This window comes from Colias croceus, chromosome 10, assembly GCF_905220415.1.
Source record: "Colias croceus chromosome 10, ilColCroc2.1".
In the NCBI taxonomy this organism is placed as follows: Eukaryota; Metazoa; Arthropoda; class Insecta; order Lepidoptera; family Pieridae; genus Colias; species Colias croceus.
Genome location: NC_059546.1, coordinates 10,807,719 through 10,828,664, shown reverse-complemented (window position 1 = coordinate 10,828,664; position 20,946 = coordinate 10,807,719). Strand labels below are relative to the sequence as shown.

General features: G+C 36.9%; 1 protein-coding gene across 1 annotated transcript; it reads left to right on the top strand.

The window, feature by feature from the left end:
- The first annotated feature begins 1,769 nt into the window (after positions 1 to 1,769).
- Positions 1,770 to 20,826, top strand: LOC123695023 (pyruvate dehydrogenase E1 component subunit beta, mitochondrial). Its single transcript, XM_045640707.1, has 8 exons — positions 1,770 to 2,157; positions 3,232 to 3,385; positions 4,290 to 4,476; positions 5,085 to 5,207; positions 5,801 to 5,902; positions 6,439 to 6,558; positions 7,397 to 7,577; positions 20,703 to 20,826. Exons 1-8 carry the CDS (start codon positions 1,949 to 1,951, stop codon positions 20,725 to 20,727), a joined length of 1,101 nt encoding a protein of 366 aa, XP_045496663.1. The 5' UTR covers positions 1,770 to 1,948; the 3' UTR covers positions 20,728 to 20,826.
- Positions 20,827 to 20,946: the final 120 nt, after the last annotated feature.

Here is a 20,946-nt window from a genome sequence, read left to right as displayed (position 1 = left end):
TTTCGGCATCAGCGGTCGCCCGTTGACCATGCTCGCTGCAAAGTGTGCGAATCGTCGGGAAAATAATTAAATGAATAAATCGCATTTAAAATTCGATTTATTATTAATTATACAAGCAAAGATATGTTTGATCTTTCCATGTGTTTCATAGTTAACAATGTTCGCAAATTGTAAATTGATTGCAACTGTGCAAACCATGTGATTCGTAAGTGGTGTCGACAGGCGAATAGAAGAAAATTATTAAATTATTCATACATGGGTATGTAAAATATGTATATATGAATTGTATTGTGGTAATGAAATAGAATAAACTGTTACACAGTATTACAAAATATATTGTTATACTGTGACTATAATGTGTATATTTATCGAAGCAAGAATCTCCATGATTAGGTATAATATGAAATCTGCTGGAATATAATGTAAATAGATTTCCTAATGTACCTGCGACGAGTTAGTGCCATTTTTACGTACAAAGTATTCAAAACAAGAAATAGATTTGATTTGAAGAGAGAATTGATTCATTTACAAATTGCATGTCGATTACAAAATGATAAAAATGATTGGCCTTCAATAATTGACAATGCTCCTTTGGATCTTCTAAAGCCTGTCTATCTGTCTGTTATGCTTTAACGATTACAACACAGAGCTGAATGAATTAAATTTGAATTGAAAATATGTAGTTGACAAAATGACGAGGCTGGATGTAACAGAGGCAAATAATACGTTGAACCTTGTTCCACATGAATTTGTGTATTTCTTCCGAAAATAGCTCTAAAAGTTTTTGTCTGTTTTTTTAAGCCGCGAAAAACCAAACACAAAATAAGGTAGGTATGCTACAAAAGATACCTATTCAATTGACCGAAGTGAATAAGATTAAATTAATTATAACTGGAAAATGCTTTTTTCTTCTTATAATAGGTATGTTATTTAAGCAGCCACCGAAAAAGAAATTTCAAGATGGTCAGTTCAATCCCATTTTCCAAACAATAAACCTTAACCTTGATGACATAAACCCTTCGAAAGGACGCCAGATTTATGACCAGTAATTAATCTTACATCGATAAAAAGTATTACCCATCCAACTGTTCGCTAGCCTTGACCCAAATCGGAACATGGGAAGTAACTATCTTTTATTGGGTATTGTTAAAGCCCGTCTTGGATGGCCAGTCCCGGAGGAATTTTATTATGGCTACATTTAAATTGGGTAAGAAGACGAGAAAAGAATATTGTTATCATGGACTGGTATGTTAGGAGGTTAGGAGGATAAATGATTGCAGATTGCAGACGCAAAATCCTATAAAAATCTCTAATAAGCTTGCAATGTGGATAACTAATGTCTAATAGATGGGAACGATAATGATCATTCACATAACTGAGACACGTGGATGATAGAAATTAAAAAAATTAAATTAAGCAAATAACACGAAAAGCTGTCCATAGGAATGCAAAGAACAGTTGTGTAAATTCCATGTGAGTCTCTAAACTTTATCTGTTAGCCAGATAATAGCTATGAAATAAAATACGTTATTCTCGTATTATCTCAAACTACGCTTAAATAAAAAAGGCAATACGACCGTTATAGTTATAATAAATTGTTTTAAAATTTTAGAATCATAGAAAAGACTATTTAATTCCTCAATTATTCATTTGATTTGGTAAAACCACAGATAATGTAAAACTATTTTTATTCCTGTCAAAAAACTTAGTATCCATGACTAGAAAATAATATGATATAAAAAGTAATATGACATGACGTTGACTTTGACTTGAACGAACTTCAGGTTAAACAGGCGCGACCTCCATTCATCCTTCGCACTTGAAAAGTGGCGATTTTAACATCATTTCCCACCATATTTAACAGAATTAATCACAAATAACCCTTAACTGAGGTAAACAAGTGTGTTCGTATTAGCATTTAAGTGTAATAACATAAGTTGAAGTGAAAATGGCGTTGAAATCTCCACCGGTTCTTCTTGGTCTATTGGCCCGAGTTTACCGACGTACCTTTTCAACATCGAAGGCTTTAGCTTCGAAGCCTATGACGGTGCGCGATGCCTTGAACCAAGCGATTGATGAAGAGATGGAAAGAGACGATAAGGTGTTCGTTATGGGTGAAGAAGTAGCTCAATACGACGGGGCCTACAAAGTTACGAGGTAAGAAAATAACCTTAATTTATGACATAAGAAAAAAGCAGAAAAGTATTGTATGTATTCTTAAAAACTTAACTTTCATATAAGAATGTGTAATAAAGAATTATTTTACAATTTCACGGTTAAATATTATGTAACATGTTTATTGACATTGACAGGTTTCTCATTATGAAGGTATCACATATTGTTTCAAATAAATCTGCAATTTATGTCACTATCAAGGTTAAAATCTCCTCCACTTATCATATCAATGAAGATAATATAAATCTGATTGTATGCACAATTTGATTATCATTCTATAAACAAAAGTTAAATTATCTCAGCATACAGACTGGTTCATCACTACATAGTATAAAACAAAGTCGCTTTCTCTGTCCCTATGTCCCTTTGTATGCTTAAATCTTTAAAACTACGCAACAGATTTTGATGGGGTATTTTGTAATAGATAGAGTAATTCAAGAGGAAGGTTTTAACTTTTAGTATATTATAATTTATTAGGTTTTAGACAAAGCGGGTGAAGCCGCGGGCGGTAAGCTAGTAGATGAATAAATTGATGCCATTTATATGTATTAAATATATTTTTCAATATACAAATATGTGTACTTATGCCCATTTTATTACTTTTCAACTATCACAGAGGAATGTTACTCAATAATCTATTTTGCTGTTACTTGTGAAGATAAAAAGTTAAACAATAAATCCCTTAGGAAGGACCTTTAAGTAGTTTTGAATAGTCTTCTGTTTCTTAAAGCATTATGTCATTATTTAATGTAATGAAAATGGTAATAATTAAATTCATGTCATTAAAATAAGCCCATGCAAAATAATATACTTAATCCTTATGTGTTAAATGAAAAATTTTCTGACTTATTCCCTCCGCAAGAATAAAAATCTACATCAAACAAATAGGATAACACAATAAACATTTTATTCACTTTAATTAATACTTATATAAGAATTAATACAAAGTTTTCAAAGATTGTAATAAATTCTTTACATTGCAGAAGGCTATAATATGATTTTCTATTCAACTCAATAACTCTACAGTACCTAATATTTTCACATTTCCCTTTCTAGAGGTCTATGGAAGAAGTATGGAGACAAGAGAGTCATCGACACACCAATCACAGAAATTGGTTTTGCTGGTATTGCCGTGGGAGCTGCGTTTGCTGGTCTCAAACCCATCTGCGAGTTCATGACCTTCAACTTCTCCATGCAGGCGATTGATCATGTGAGTTTTGTGAACAAAATGCTGTATTTTTTGTATAAAGATTAGTGCATTCATTAAGTAATTCAACTTTATAAATAAGTAGCTAGAGACAAAAGGGTTTATGTTCCGAAAAAAAGTAAATTTTTTTATGAAAGAATTTTCAAAATTGTTGATTGGCTATAAGATTCACAATTACGAAGTACAAACACAGAATGATAAAGCAGATAAAATAATATTTCACAATAATATATGTTATTATTGAAGTGAAACTTCTTCAGGTGTGTTGCGAGTAAAATTTCAAGGTCATGGCGATACCATCAGGTTAAGCTTCTGAGCTCTGACTTCTGTACGTGACACATGTATGCAGCGCACACACACTCTTTTTATACTATGTAGTGATTAATCAACGTTCCAGATATTAAACTCAGCAGCTAAAACATTCTACAAACATTAAGCATACATAGGAATATAGGGATAGAGATACTTTGTTTTATTACTATTTATACTACATAGTGTAGAGATTTTTAACCATATACCAAAACATATAAGGGAACTACCAAAAAATTTAATGCACAAAAAATTAAAAGCGTGGCTTATTAATCACTGTTTCTATTCCTTAAACGAATTTTTTAGATTATAATTACCGAAACGATAAATGTACCTAACTTGACAAAAATTGATGTAAGAAATCAATTATAATGTAATAAAATGTAAAATTGTCATATTGCTATATTATAATTTATAATGTGTATGTAGTAAATAAATGTAAAATGAACTAATGTAAATAATATATTGTTTAAATAATTAAATTATAAAATTAAAATATTTGTATGCCAATTGTTGGCGAATTGTGCGGACGAGAAATTTATTATAACTTTGTAACCACAATTCATACAAATAATTTAAATCACAATCAACGTTCCAGATAATAAACTCAGCGGCTAAAACATTCTACATGTCAGCGGGTGGAGTGCCCGTCCCAATCGTGTTCCGCGGGCCCAACGGTGCAGCTGCGGGGGTCGCGGCTCAGCATTCACAGTGCTTTGCTGCGTGGTACAGCCACTGTCCTGGACTGAAGGTGCTCATGCCCTACTCCTCGGAGGATGCTAAGGGTATGGTAGATTTGTTCTTTTTTTTCTATTGTATTGTTAATCGGAAGGTACGTATTTGTAGTTTTGAATATGGTTTTATATATGGAATTTTATTTTAATATAATTTTTTTCTAAAAGAAAGGTAAGTATAATGTAAAGAAAAGGTTACTGATGCATCATGAAATCTAATCACTCCCTAGACTTAATCGTAAACAAAACTTAGTGCAAAAACATTAAAAATGTAAACATTTAAATACATTAATAATAAAATTCTATGCTATATAACAATGAACAACAAAAACTAATGTGATTAAATTAATAACATCCTCCTTTTTTAAGTTGGTTAAAAATTGATTTAGTAATTATTAATTGATTATTCTCCAAATGAAGCAATAACTTTATGGGCTTAAAGAAAAAAACATAGTGTGAAGTCCCGTGTCCCCTATAGGGGTAAAGAGCAGGTGCATTATGCATACATCTGTTTCACTGATCGATTTTTTTTAAGGACACCTAGATGATCATGGCCTTCTGTGTCCTGCCAAACCGAGACATTTATTTTCTTGTCTACACGAAACGAAAAAGAAATAAACATAACAACATTAAATAAATATAATTAACAACATTTACAGGTCTCCTTAAAGCGGCGATCCGTGACCCCGACCCCGTGGTGTTCCTGGAAGATGAAATCCTGTACGGAATGCAGTTCCCCATGTCCGATGAGGCTTTGTCGCCTGACTTTGTGTTGCCTATTGGTGAGGTTTTCTTTTTATTTTTGTTACATGTAACAGCTTAATTAAAAGCTTAAATAAATTATGAAGTCAATGGTCAAACTCAAACTCAAGCTGAAGCTCAGGTAATATTATCAACCTAATAACAAGATGTCTGATTTTACATAGCTGTATATGATATTATAGCAATCGCGCAACTGATAATATTAAAATTTACCTTTATGTAATAAAATAGACATTAAAATGTGTGTGAAAATGGTGATAAATCCTATCTTATAAATGCGACAGTTTGTCAGGATGTATGTGCGTATGTTAGTTACTCTTTCACGCAAATACTACTGAACCGATTACAATGAAATTTAGCACATAGAGAGTAACTTGGATTAACACATAGGATAGGTTTAATCCCGGAAATCCCAGGGGAATGGAAACTATGCGGGTTATTCTTTGAAAACGCGGGCGAAGCCGCGGGCTAAAGCTAGTCTATTTAGACAGGGTACTTTCGTACAATAATTATGCAGTTCGACTTCTATATTATTTACTATCAAATACTAACAAAACGTGGCAATAATGTTTTCCAAGATAATTTATTTCATTCATGGTATTGATTATTTTAGGAAAGGCCAAAATCGAGAGGGAAGGAAAGCACATTACAGTAGTATGTGCGGGCAAAGCCACCGATACTGCACTGCAAGCCGCCAATGAATTGGCTGGAAAAGGTATTATTATTAGTTGAAATTGAAATAATAAATATAATATTTAAAAAAGTACGATAAATTCCTAAACATACATTCAAAATATCTAAACCAAGCCAAGGAATGACATGGAAAATCTATACTAATATTATAAAGCTGAAGAGTTTGTTGGTTTGTTTGAACGCAATAAACTCAGGAAATACTGGTCCGATTTTAAAAATTATTTCAGTGTTAGATAGCCTATTTATCGAGGAAGGCTATAAGGCTATATGTCATCACGCTAAGACCAACAGGAGCGGAGCAATGCGGGTGAAACTGCGGGGCGCAGCTAGTTCATTATATCAATCGCTGTAATAATATAATGAATAAATTGTGTTTAAAATCCGTTAGGTATAAATTTCCAATTGTAAAAAGATACAGCAATTTTCTTTAATTTTTTGCGTTAATCTTTCATTTTGTAAAATCATCTATCATCTATCTGTTCAAAAGGCTATTGCAAACTCTTTTAAACTAAAACTTAAACTTTATCTTTAACACCTTTTAACTAATTTCCCTTCCAGGCATCGAATGCGAAATAATAAACCTGCGATCCATCAGGCCGCTAGACTTCGACACGATCGCTCGGTCAGTGGCCAAGACGCACCACCTTGTTACCGTGGAACAGGGCTGGCCCCAGTCTGGTGAGATTTTTGTTGTTTAGTAGCTGGATTTATAAATATTATGGTTTTGGAGGTTAAATCTCTATATATAAAAATCTCCATTTCACAGAAAATTAACAAAATACGAAAACATAGCTTGTATATAGTAAAATATGTGGTGCAATGCAGTTACATTTATCACTCAAGTTAACTGGCATTCAATAATGTTTTGGCGACATACAAAAAAATCCAAGGGTTGTTATTGTAAACTAGATTGAAGTGGACCTAAAAAATGATATGAGAAATATTATCTATAAAATAACATAATGACTATGTTTTGTATTGTTATAGTCTATCAAAATATTTAATTTTGATTTAAAAATAGATTTTTCTGTTTTATTTATATGTGGGATAAATTATTCTTTCATTTTCAACCTAATTTCTAAGTGTCTAATTTTCGAATTTCTGAATAACGGGGCAGACATAATATTATGTCTATTACAAGATTGTATATTACAATACATATAATAAACGAAATACGTATAATATAAATACCATTGAGATAATATTACTACGTATGGAGGAGACACCACGAACAAAATCTGTGCGCCATTCTTTTGCTCTAACTAAGTTTTAAAAATTATTATCTAGTTAGGTACTTACCGATGAAAGTTATTCCTTTGCACTTTTCCGTATTATTTGTGCAATATCGTAATACACACGAAGGCATATTTGATGCGTTTCACTTTAAAACAAATAAAAAATGAGCGTGCAGTTACGCCATATGGCGTATGTTGAGCGGAACATAAGTGATGTAGGCGGTGTCGTCTCCATATGTATATATCAATGATAAATACTAACATTTTCTTCACAATCGCAGGTGTTGGCGCAGAAATATGCGCCCGCGTTATGGAGTCGTCCACGTTCTTCGAGTTGGACGCGCCCGTGTGGCGTGTGACCGGCGCGGACGTGCCCATGCCGTACGCGAGGTCGCTGGAAACGTTGGCCTTACCGCGACCGCCCGATGTGGTTGGTGCTGTTAGCGCTGTGCTTGCCAACCAGTGAGTAATCGACTTATAAAACATTCATTTACGCCTTTAGTACACCGACGCATTCGCGTGCGGCAGCGAAACAACGAAAAAACTGTCAGTAGTATGGCAGGATTTCGCATATGATATGTCTCACTCTAGCACATAGATAGATGAAATAGTTGCGTCCTTGTCAGTATTGTTTCGCAAGGAACTGCGAAATGGACATTACACAGACGCATTGCGAAAAAGTTGCGAAAACATTGCTGTGTACTAACGTTCCGCAGATATTTCGCTACGCAGTAGTTTCGCAGAGATTCGCTGCCGCACTTGAATGCGTCGGTGTACTAACGGCGATATTGTATGAATGTTTGGCGTAAGTGGGTACAGTGAGTAATAAAACATTCGTATATTGTGCGAATGTTTGTGGTTAACCCGGGTAACATAATGTACAGACTCACAACACTTTGTGGTTATGAAGGAACGCTGCACACATTAATTAGTAATTTTAAATACGTACTAAAAGTCAATTCTGGCACCAGCTAGTCCTTTTCGAGGCACTGCTTATGCAGGTATAGTTACGCCTATTACAGCTGTAAAAGCTCCCTGACTTGTTTAAGCATATGTTAAAGCTCCCTGACCTGCAATAGCACCTGTAACAGCTCCCTGACCTGTAAAAGCACTTGTTAAAGCTCTCTGACCTGTAAAAGCACCTGTAACAGCTTCCTGACCTGTTAAAGCTCCCTGACCTGTTAAAGCATCTGTTATAGCTCTCTGAATTGATAAATTACCTGTAAAAGCACCTGTAACAGCTCCCTGACCTGTAAAAGCACCTATTAAAGCTTCCTGACCTGTAAAAGCACCTGTTAAAGCTCCCTGATCTGTTGAAGCATCTGTTATAGCTCTCTGACTTGATAAATTACCTGTTAAAGCTCCTGGACCTGTAAAAGCACCTGTTAAAGCTCTCTGACCTGTAAAAGCACCTTTTAAAGCTCTCTGACCTGTAAAAGCACCTGTTAAAGCTCCCTCACCTGTAAAAGCACCTGTTAAAGCTCCCAGACCTGTAAAAGCAGCTGTAACAGCTTCCTGACCTGTAAAAGCACCTGTTAAAGCTCTCTGACCTGCAAAAGCACCTGTTAAAGCTCCCTGACCTGTAAAAGCACCTGTAACAGCATCCTGACCTGTTAAAGCACTTGTTGAAGCTCCCTGACCTGTTAAAGCATCTGTCATAGCTCTCTGACTTGGTAAATTACCTGTTACAGCTCCTGTGCCTGTAAAAGCACCTGTAACATCTTCCTGACCTGTAAAAGCACCTGTAACAGCTTCCTGACCTGTTAAAGCTCCCTGACCTGTTGAAGCATCTGTTCTAGCTCTCAGACTTGATAAATCACCTGTTACAGCTCTCGAACCTGTTAAAGCACCTGTAACAGCTTCCTGACCTGTTAAAGCACCTGTAGCAGCTTCCTGACCTGTTAAAGCACCTGTAATAGCTTCCTGACCTGTTAAAGCACCTGTAACAGCTTCCTGACCTGTTAAAGCACCTGTAAAAGCTCCCTGACCTGTTAAAGCTCCCAGACCTGTAATAGCACCTGTAACAGCTCCCTGACCTGTAAAAGCACCTGTTAAAGCTCCCAGACCTGTAAAAGCAGCTGCAACAGCTCCCTGACCTGTAAAAGCACCTGTTAAAGCTCTCTGACCTGTAAAAGCACATGTTAAAGCTCCCAGACCTGTAATAGCACCTGTAACAGCTCCCTGACCTGTAAAAGCACCTGTTAAAGCTCTCTGACCTGTAAAAGCACCTGTTAAAGCTCTCTGACCTGTAAAAGCACCTGTTAAAGCTCCCTGACCTGTAAAAGCACCTGTTAAAGCTCCCAGACCTGTAAAAGCAGCTGAAACAGCTTCCTGACCTGTTAAAGCATCTGTTATAACTCTCTGACTTGATAAATTACCTGTTACAGCTCCTGGACCTGTAATAGCTTCCTGACCTGTAAAACCACCTGTTAAAGCTCTCTGACCTGTAAAAGCACCTATTAAAGTTCCCTGACCTCTAAAAGCACCTGTTAAAGCTCCCTGATCTGTTGTAGCATCTGTTATAGCTCTCTGACTTGATAAATTACCTGTTACAGCTCCTGGACCTATAAAAGCACCTGTAACAGCTTCCTGACCTGTAAAAGCACCTGTAACAGCTCCCTGACCTGTAAAAGCACCTGTTAAAGCTCTCTGACCTGCAAAAGCACCTGTTAAAGCTCCCTGACCTGTAAAAGCACCTGTAACAGCATCCTGACCTGTTAAAGCACTTGTTGAAGCTCCCTGACCTGTTAAAGCATCTGTCATAGCTCTCTGACTTGGTAAATTACCTGTTACAGCTCCTGTGCCTGTAAAAGCACCTGTAACATCTTCCTGACCTGTAAAAGCACCTGTAACAGCTTCCTGACCTGTTAAAGCTCCCTGACCTGTTGAAGCATCTGTTCTAGCTCTCAGACTTGATAAATCACCTGTTACAGCTCTCGAACCTGTTAAAGCACCTGTAACAGCTTCCTGACCTGTTAAAGCACCTGTAGCAGCTTCCTGACCTGTTAAAGCACCTGTAATAGCTTCCTGACCTGTAAAAGCTCCCTAACCTGTTAAAACACCTGTAACAGCTCCCTGACCTGTAATAGCACCTGTAAGAGCTCCCTGACCTGTAAAAGCACCTGTTAAAGCTCCCTGACCTTTTAAAGCATCTGTCTTAGCTCTCTGACTTGATAAATTACCTGTTACAGCTCCTGGACCTGTAAAAACACCTGTTAAAGCTTCCTGGCCTGTAAAAGCACCTGTAACAGCTTCCTGACCTGTTAAAGCACCTGTAACAGCTTCCTGACCTGTTAAAGCACCTGTAACAGCTTCCTGACCTGTTAAAGCACCTGTAAAAGCTCCCTGACCTGTTAAAGCTCCCAGACCTGTAATAGCACCTGTAACAGCTCCCTGACCTGTAAAAGCACCTGTTAAAGCTCCCAGACCTGTAAAAGCAGCTGCAACAGCTCCCTGACCTGTAAAAGCACCTGTTAAAGCTCTCTGACCTGTAAAAGCACATGTTAAAGCTCCCAGACCTGTAATAGCACCTGTAACAGCTCCCTGACCTGTAAAAGCACCTGTTAAAGCTCTCTGACCTGTAAAAGCACCTGTTAAAGCTCTCTGACCTGTAAAAGCACCTGTTAAAGCTCCCTGACCTGTAAAAGCACCTGTTAAAGCTCCCTCACCTGTAAAAGCACCTGTTAAAGCTCCCAGACCTGTAAAAGCAGCTGTAACAGCTTCCTGACCTGTTAAAGCATCTGTTATAGCTCTCTGACTTGATAAATTACCTGTTAAAGCTCCCAGACCTGTAAAAGCAGCTGTAACAGCTTCCTGACCTGTTAAAGCACCTGTTAAAGCTCCCTGACCTGTTAAAGCTCCCAGACCTGTAATAGCACCTGTAACAGCTCCCTGACCTGTAAAAGCACCTGTTAAAGCTCCCAGACCTGTAAAAGCAGCTGCAACAGCTCCCTGACCTGTAAAAGCACCTGTTAAAGCTCTCTGACCTGTAAAAGCACATGTTAAAGCTCCCAGACCTGTAATAGCACCTGTAACAGCTCCCTGACCTGTAAAAGCACCTGTTAAAGCTCTCTGACCTGTAAAAGCACCTGTTAAAGCTCTCTGACCTGTAAAAGCACCTGTTAAAGCTCCCTGACCTGTAAAAGCACCTGTTAAAGCTCCCTCACCTGTAAAAGCACCTGTTAAAGCTCCCAGACCTGTAAAAGCAGCTGTAACAGCTTCCTGACCTGTTAAAGCATCTGTTATAGCTCTCTGACTTGATAAATTACCTGTTAAAGCTCCCAGACCTGTAAAAGCAGCTGCAACAGCTCCCTGACCTGTAAAAGCACCTGTTAAAGCTCTCTGACCTGTAAAAGCACATGTTAAAGCTCCCAGACCTGTAATAGCACCTGTAACAGCTCCCTGACCTGTAAAAGCACCTGTTAAAGCTCCCAGACCTGTAAAAGCAGCTGCAACAGCTCCCTGACCTGTAAAAGCACCTGTTAAAGCTCTCTGACCTGTAAAAGCACATGTTAAAGCTCCCAGACCTGTAATAGCACCTGTAACAGCTCCCTGACCTGTAAAAGCACCTGTTAAAGCTCTCTGACCTGTAAAAGCACCTGTTAAAGCTCTCTGACCTGTAAAAGCACCTGTTAAAGCTCCCTGACCTGTAAAAGCACCTGTTAAAGCTCCCAGACCTGTAAAAGCAGCTGAAACAGCTTCCTGACCTGTTAAAGCATCTGTTATAACTCTCTGACTTGATAAATTACCTGTTACAGCTCCTGGACCTGTAATAGCTTCCTGACCTGTAAAACCACCTGTTAAAGCTCTCTGACCTGTAAAAGCACCTATTAAAGTTCCCTGACCTCTAAAAGCACCTGTTAAAGCTCCCTGATCTGTTGTAGCATCTGTTATAGCTCTCTGACTTGATAAATTACCTGTTACAGCTCCTGGACCTATAAAAGCACCTGTAACAGCTTCCTGACCTGTTAAAGCACCTGTAACAGCTTCCTGACCTGTTAAAGCACCTGTAAAAGCTCCCTGACCTGTTAAAGCTCCCTGACCTGTTGAAGCATCTGTTCTAGCTCTCTGACTTGATAAATCACCTGTTACAGCACTTGTAGCAGCTTCCTGACCTGTTAAAGCACCTGTTTCAGCTTCCTGACCTGTTAAAGCACTTGTAAAAGCTCCCTAACCTGTTAAAGAACCTGTAAAAGCTCACTGACCTGTTAAAACACCTGTAACAGCTCCCTGACCTGTAACAGCTCCCTGACCTGTAATAGCACCTGTAACAGCTCCCTGACCTGTAATAGCACCTGTAACAGCTCCCTGACCTGTAAAAGCACCTGTTAAAGCTCCCTGACCTTTTAAAGCATCTGTCTTAGCTCTCTGACTTGATAAATTACCTGTTACAGCTCCTAGACCTGTAAAAACACCTGTTAAAGCTTCCTGGCCTGTAAAAGCACCTGTAACAGCTTCCTGACCTGTTAAAGCACCTGTAACAGCTTCCTGACCTGTAAAAGCTCCCTGACCTGTTGAAGCATCTGTTCTAGCTCTCTGACTTGATAAATCACCTGTTACAGCACGTGTAACAGCTTCCTGACCTGTTAAAGCATCTGTAACAGCTTCCTGACCTGTTAAAGCACTTGTAGCAGCTTCCTGACCTGTTAAAGCACTTGTAAAAGCTCCCTAACCTGTTAAAGAACCTGTAAAAGCTCACTGACCTGTTAAAACACCTGTAACAGCTCCCTGACCTGTAATAGCACCTGTAACAGCTCCCTGACCTGTGAAAGCACCTGTAACAGCTTCCTGACCTGTTAAAGCACCTGTAACAGCTTCCTGGTCGGCAAAAGCTCCCTAACTTGTTAAAGCACCTGTAACAGCTTCCTGACCTGTTAAAGCTCCCTGACCTGTTAAAGCATCTGTTATAGCTCTCTGACTTGATAAATTACCTGTTACAGCTCCTGGACCTGTTAAAGCTTCCTGACCTGTAAAAGCACCTGTTAAAGCTCTCTGACCTGTAAAAGCACCTATTAAAGCTCCCTGACCTGTTAAAGCACCTGTTAAAGCTCCCTGATCTGTTGTAGTATCTGTTATAGCTCTCTGACTTGATAAATTACCTGTTACAGCTCCTGGACCTGTAAAAGCACCTGTAACAACTTCCTGACTTGTAAAACCACCTGTTAAAGCTCTCTGACCTGTAAAAGCACCTATTAAAGTTCCCTGACCTGTAAAAGCACCTGTTAAAGCTCCCTGATCTGTTGTAGCATCTGTTATAGCTCTCTGACTTGATAAATTACCTGTTACAGCTCCTGGACCTGTAAAAGCACCTGTAACAGCTTCCTGACCTGTAAAAGCACCTTCAACAGCTCCCTGACCTGTAAAAGCACCTGTTAAAGCTCTCTGACCTGTAAAAGCACATGTTAAAGCTCCCTGACCTGTAATAGCACCTGTAACAGCTCCCTGACCTGTAAAAGCACCTGTTAACGCTCTCTGACCTGTAAAAGCACCTGTTAAAGCTCTCTGACCTGTAAAAGCACCTGTTAAAGCTCCCTGACCTGTTAAGAGTGGGCATAAAGGCAGAGAATTTCTAAAGTTATGGGCCCCGCCCTAGCGCGCCATGCCGCGCGCAATCTTTCTTCCATCATACACTCCGCACCCGGCTCATCGTACTTACGTAAAGTTCATCGGACGCTAAATTAAACACAATATTCTTCGCTCGTTCTACGCGTATTTTCGGTAGTTAGTATATTAATGAAATAATTATATAAAACAGTGAAGTTGAAATCATGGCAAATTATGTAATATGATAATTTATTATTATTTTTTATTTATAATTATTGATGATAATCTATACGTATATAATAAAACAGTAAAAAAGTGAAAGTATGTATGTAATATATTCAAAAAAACAATATTAGGGAAACAGTATAGAGCACGAATCCGTAAAAAAATTCTGCCTGTGTGTTTATGTCTGTTTGTTTGTATGATTTGAATGAATGTTATATTGTTGTGTTTATATTATATTTATTATATACTAGCTTTCCGCCCGCGGCATCGCCCGCGCAGTCAAAGAAAAACCCGCATAATTCCCGTTCCCGTGGGATTTCCGGGATAAAACCTATCCTATGTCCTTTCTCGGGTATCAAAATATCTCTATACCAAATTACATGCAAATTGGTTCAGTAGGAGTGATTGAGTAACAGACAGACAGACAGAGTTACTTTCACATTTACAATATTAGTACAACATTAGTATAATATTAGTACAAGGTAAATTAGCTTGGAGAAATATTTGCATATCTAGTGGTGTGTATGTCGTGGTCATATTGTAGATTTGCTCATTTCATGAAATGGCCAACATAGTTTGGTCAGATCGTTAAATCGTCAACGTTTCACGATTTGGTCATCGATAGTGTTGCCCAAATGCAAGAACAAGACGATACTTAGCCAGTCTTGGTCTTGGTCTTGCGCCAATACACCTGGTCTTGGTCTTGGTCTTGGTCTTGCGCCAATACACCTGGTCTTGGTCTTGCGCTCCCAGTCTTGGTCTTGGTATTGGTCTTGCAGCAAGAGTCTTGCAAGTCTTGCAAGTCTTGCAATTACCTATTAGTCTATTACTATTTATTAAAGTTTACTTTAAATCTTAGAAAAACGTATTAGAATTGGAACATTGTGAGCTTGAATTAACATAGCCATAGTAAAGATACTTGCGTGATCAGTATAATGTATTCATTTTCATTCTAAGCACTCTGAAACTTATTTATTCGCATAGTTCCAGTTTTTCATATTCTTTGATACAGTTTTTTGCGTCTCATAGAATTCCTAAGCGTACCTACCTATACACCGAACTGTTACACCTAACTACTCAGTGAAATAGCGCTAAGTCCTAGCTGCAAGACGCAAGAGTCTTGCAGGCTATGTCTTGTTCTTGCTCAAGTCTTGCACGGTCAGTCTTGGTCTTGGTCTTGCTAAAAATACGCGGTCTTGTTCTTGGTCTTGGTCTTGCAAAAACGCAAGAACAAGACCAAGACTGCAAGACCAAGACTGAATTTGGGCAACACTAGTCATCGACATTTGGCCAGAACGTATAAAATATAGGTTAGGTTAGACTTTAATAAACAACACACGAGCTGAGCGAGCAAAGCGAGCGTGCCGCGGCAGCGGCCGGCGAGTGCCAGAAGCGAATCGCTTTAACAAAAATGGTCGAATTTCGTGAAATGGCCATCCACGTTTGGCCAGATCGACGATCTGGCCAAATGTGGATGACCAAATCGTGAAACGTTGGCAATTTAACGATCTGGCCAAACTAAATTGGCCATTTCATGAAATGAGCAAATCTACGATATGGCCACGACATGTATATTACTCAGATCTTAGAGCGCGTTTCCACTATAACGTTCAGGCCTATACAAAAATGTTTCGATATCCTAACATTACTATTTAATGTTATACTTATTCCTAGCAACACTCTGATTTTTGTTTTCAATAAAAACAAGTTTTTATTTGAAAGAAAATGGTTTTGACTTTATAAAAAAAAAAAAAATTATCATTCAATTTCACGTTCTTGAGCAAACGACAAGACGACTACCGTGAAACAATAAAATATCGAGTCCATAATAATTTGTTTCGTTATTAATATTTGACCATAATGAAACAAAACAAATAAATAAATCGTCACTTGATAGTTGAAAGTGGAAACACGCACAAAACCAGAATTTGCATTCGCGAGTGTATTCATACTTAGGGTTGCCAAACAGTATTCTACTGTTTTTCACTAAATTATACTTTTTACTGTTTAACAAAAAAAAAGTACTTATACAAAAGACTGTTTTCAGCATCAAAGTGCAGACACATTATTATGTGTTACATTTAGACGCTCACAATTTTTTTTATTTAGTCAGAGGGCACACACTACAATAAATAATGTTTGTTTTGCTAAAATACTGTTTAATAATCTTCATAGACCTGAATAATGAATTATGAATATACGTACTTTATTTCTTGTAAAAAAAGTTGGCAACCCTATTCATAGTGTTTGTCTACACTAATCTACACTAATATTATAAAGAGGAAAACTTTGTTTGTTTGTTTGTTTGATTGTAATGAATAGGCTCATAAACTACTAGACCGATTTTAAAAATTCTTTCACCATTCGAAAGCTACATTATCCACGAGTAACATAGGCTAGGTTTTATCCCGGAAATCCCACGGGAACGGGAACTATGCGGGTTTTTCTTTGAAAACGCGGGCGAAGCCGCAGGCGGAAAGCTAGTGAATGATATGTATTTTATTTGTAACTAGCGGTCCGCCCCGGCTTCGCCCGTACATATTTACGTTTTCTCTACATGAGAACCATCCTTGTACTTCAAGGGATACAATAAAAAAAGAATTGAAAAAACACGTGATAACGTGACAACGCGAAACGCGAAATTTTATTGACACTAATTTACGATAGATTTCAAATAATGAGCAGGTATAACTTTATAATTATTTATACATACACTAATATTATAAAGAGGAAAACTTTGTTTGTTTGTTTGATTGTAATGAATAGGCTCATAAACTACTAGACCGATTTTAAAAATTCTTTCACCATTCGAAAGCTACATTATCCACGAGTAACATAGGCTAGGTTTTATCCCGGAAATCCCACGGGAACGGGAACTATGCGGGTTTTTCTTAGTTTTTGTTGGCAATAAAGCTTTTTTTCTTTCTTTCTTTCAAAACGCGGGCGAAGCCGCAGGCGGAAAGCTAGTGAATGATATGTATTTCATTTGTAATTAGCGGTCCGCCCCGGCTTCGCCCGTACATATTTACGTTTTCTCTACATGAGAACCATCCTTGTACTTCAAGGGATACAATAAAAAAAGAATTGAAAAAACACGTGATAACGTGACAACGCGAAACACGAAATTTTATTGACACTAATTTTACGATAGATTTCAAATAATGAGCAGGTATAACTTTATAATTTACTAGAGGTCCGCCCCGGCTTCGCCCGTGGTACATATTTCGCAATAAAAGGTAGCCTATGTCCTTTCTCGGGTATCAAAATATCTCCATACCAAATTTCATGCAAATTGGTTCAGTAGTTTAGGCGTGATTGAGTAACAGACAGACAGACAGAGTTACTTTCGCATTTATAATATAAGTATGGATTATAATAATTATTTATGGGAGTTCACTCATCACTGCACCAGTGATTAGTAATACAGATTGTGAATATATTATATTATATATACCTACTATTCACAACCTATTTACGTTATTTACTGGAACAACCATAGGAATCTACAAATAGGTAGTAGGTAATCATAGTAGTAATGGTAATAAGTAATAATATAATAATTCATAAAAAAATATACCATAAATCTTTCTTGATTTTATTGATGTAACACTATGAATGAAATATTTGTATCCATATAATATATATATATATATATGTTTGTATACCTAAGATCGTCGCGTCAATACTCAGCCCACGGAAACGAATTTATGCATAAATTCGTGTGAGTGTGATTAGATATTACATATTTATGTAATATCTAAACTCACCTGCATAAAGTTTCTGAAATGAATCGAAAGTCGTATTTTTTATTAATACATATTAATAAATAATAATTTATTATTTATTATAAATAACTAATAATTATTTATTAATAATATGATTACAATACTATATTAACTTATCTTCGAAAATTAGTTAGATATCATTTAAATATGAATCTCTTTTAGTTCTCGTTTCTGAAGTTTCAATGTTCTTTTGTTGTGTACCATTTTCAAAAAAACAATATTGAAACAATATTATTAAAAAATCGGCGCGTGGCACAGCAATTTGAGCATGGTCTACTCGTCTCAACGGAGCGATAGCGTCTGATGTATGAAATAGAATTATGTTTTTAGCTCCCGGAACGTGCGATGCAAGATGATTTCTTGCGTAATTAAAAATATAGTAAGCGCCAAAAGTGTTTTATCGTGATTAAACCAAAACTATAAGTAATTACAAAAAAGTGGTCGGACAAAGTTCTCACAAATGTTTCAATACAATTGTTTATGAAAAAAAGAACATAATAGGCATTACCATGTCAAGTAAAAAACGTAAAAGTGTGAAATTTAGAGGTAACTTCGTGAATTTTTTCTATCGAGTCAATTTCAATATTTTATGTTTTTGATCTGACAGTATAATCGAAAATATCATCAAGTTTTACATATATTTTATTTTTTATATTTGGTCTTGAATATTACACGTATCAACTAAATGTTGATTGGTGATTTGACTTTATTCGCGTTCTTAAGGCCCCTGTAAAAGCAGTGGCGTGCCTAGGGTGTAAGGACTGGGCAAGCCCAAATTTTTCGAAGTGTTTGCTGGGTACCCTTTTCTTGAATTAGGTATACACTGTGTTACTAAGTAGGTACCTATGTTCGTTATAAAACTTATAAAAAATGTGAACATACCGAATCAAATCTTCTAAATCTTCACGCGCGCCCGCAAACAATTGAGTCAAACGTTTACCAATACAATCATATTAAAATCTATATCTATAAATTATATAAAACTGTATGACATTATATTATAAAATTGTACAGATCATTTATATTCTAATTCAAAACGCCGATCTTTCTGAAGGAAATATTTTATAACAATTATGATTGGTGATTGTTTTATTTCAATTAACAGCTCTTTCTCAATGACAGTCATTGTTAATTCAGAAAGGCGTTCTTGGCCTTGTGTATTTCTTAAATACGTACCTACCTACCTATGAATTCGATTTAACGCTGAGAAAGCACGCTCCGTGGAAGAACAAATAGCAAGAATCGTAAATACCAAAATATGTGCAAGATTCATCAGAAGGCTTCTTCTAACCAATTCTCATTCATGAAATCGATTAATTCGTAAACATTACAATTAAAATTTGGTTTATGTTACTTACTGCACTAATCGGGAGTTGGTTTTGATGAAGAAATTAATCGTTGTTTTACAGTAAAGTTTAATGATTTTACCTTTCCCCGCTGAGCACAAAGCAAACCATCACAATTTACAATACAATCTGTGTCGCGACACTTATTTTATCACAAAATTCGAAAAACTTAACCTAAATTACACCGGTATAATCACGCGCTAAACCATACTAACAATAATATTCACGACGTTCGTTCGCGCGACGCGCAATCGTAACTATCTTCACACTGTTAAAACCCCGCTTTGTTGGCCATATAAATTGCTATAGAATTCTATAGATAGGTATGTAGCTACTTCAACGAAATTTCATACGTTAGAAGAGATAAGCGCAAAGCCCGGTAAAAGCCCACGAGTGCAAGCGAGAGAACTATATGTCACTCAAGAAGGACACCGCACTGTTTATACAAAGTACGACTTTATTTAGATAGCAAGAAGGATGAAATTAAAAAGTTTGACTCGAATTCGACATTGTTTGTTGGTGAGTTTTCATTGAATTTCGGAGCAAATTTTGAATTGCTCGTTGCGCGCGAATATTCAAAAGTGAATTTGGGTATTTTCCTGTCTCGTAGCGAATTCCTTAGACAAGCCGGGCTTTTCGGCTTGTATGAACGTACCGCCACTGTGTAAAAGCTCCCTGACCTGTTAAAGCCCCTGTAACAGCTTCCTGATCTGTTAAAGCACCTGTATTACATACAAAGTACACAGTAGCTACAGGTATAGTTACGCCTATTACAGCTGCAGTTATAGATACACGCACTTCAGCTGCAGTTACAGTTATGCCCACTACAGATACAGTTATAATTACGCCCACTATGCTCTGCTCGAGTTGTAGTTCCTTATCAATACATTAAACTCGTCGATTCGATCGCTTACCTTACCTCACATGAAAACTATGACCACAAAGTGTGATGAGCTATTTTTTTCCCTCAATTTTGGTGTTTCTTTTTTTTAATTTTATAGCATTCAAATCTATACATATAATAAATCTGTAGAAGGGTCAATTCTGTACATTGAAAATATTGAAAAAATAAATAGCAGAGGGTGTTACTGGATCGATACAAAACCCAAATATGTGATTAAAAAAATTTTTGTCTGTCTGTCTGTCTGTCTGTATGTTCAGGCATCACGTAAAAACTAACGGTTCGATTTCGATGAAACTTGGTATAATTATACCTTATTTACCTGGGCATAAAATAGGATACTTTTTATCCCGGAAAAATACGTAGAAAAAAATAAATCTTAATTTTTCCGCGCGGACGGAGTCGCGGGCGGAAGCTAGTTCTTTATAAATGTGATTTTTGACGTGATAACGTCTTTAAAATCGTTTTAGTCGGGTTACATGTTCAGAAACTTGTGTCACACCAAAACCTTACGAGCGCGATCGCAGGTATAACGAGAGAGAGACGGACCGATCTCCCGTCTCATCTCGAGCGTCTCATCTCATCATAAGACGTTATCACGTAAACATCTCGATCGTAAACCTACAACAAACAACTAATTTTTTTTTTAAATAGAATAAGTTCGATCACAATGCGGGATTCGAACCCGCGATTTGAACCAAAAAATTCTCACGAAAAAATGTCTTATTTTCTACATTTTTAGGTTCATCTCAACAAGTTTAGTTAATATTATTTTTTTTAATTACAGAATCGCCAGCGAAGCCGCGATGTAAGAAGAGTTAGGAATCTCTAGACACACCACCAGAAATTAATGTACATGTATTGCAGTGAACGAAATGTGATCATTAGGAGAATTATATTATTGTTATTTATAATGTGTTTTATTTTATTCCTTGAAGTTTACAAAAAACCTCGTACTTTCGGATATTTTTGTTTTATTATTACTTATATATGAACATTTGAGGAATACAATTTGAAAAATAACACAGCAG

Coding starts and splice junctions, on each gene's coding strand:
- LOC123695023 (XM_045640707.1), top strand. CDS start 1,949: ATGGCGTTGAAATCTCCACCGGTTCTTCTTGGTCTATTGGCCCGAGTT. Junction 5,903..6,438: donor CAATGAATTGGCTGGAAAAG/GTATTATTATTA, acceptor TTTCCCTTCCAG/GCATCGAATGCGAAATAATA. Junction 7,578..20,702: donor AGCGCTGTGCTTGCCAACCA/GTGAGTAATCGA, acceptor TTTTAATTACAG/AATCGCCAGCGAAGCCGCGA.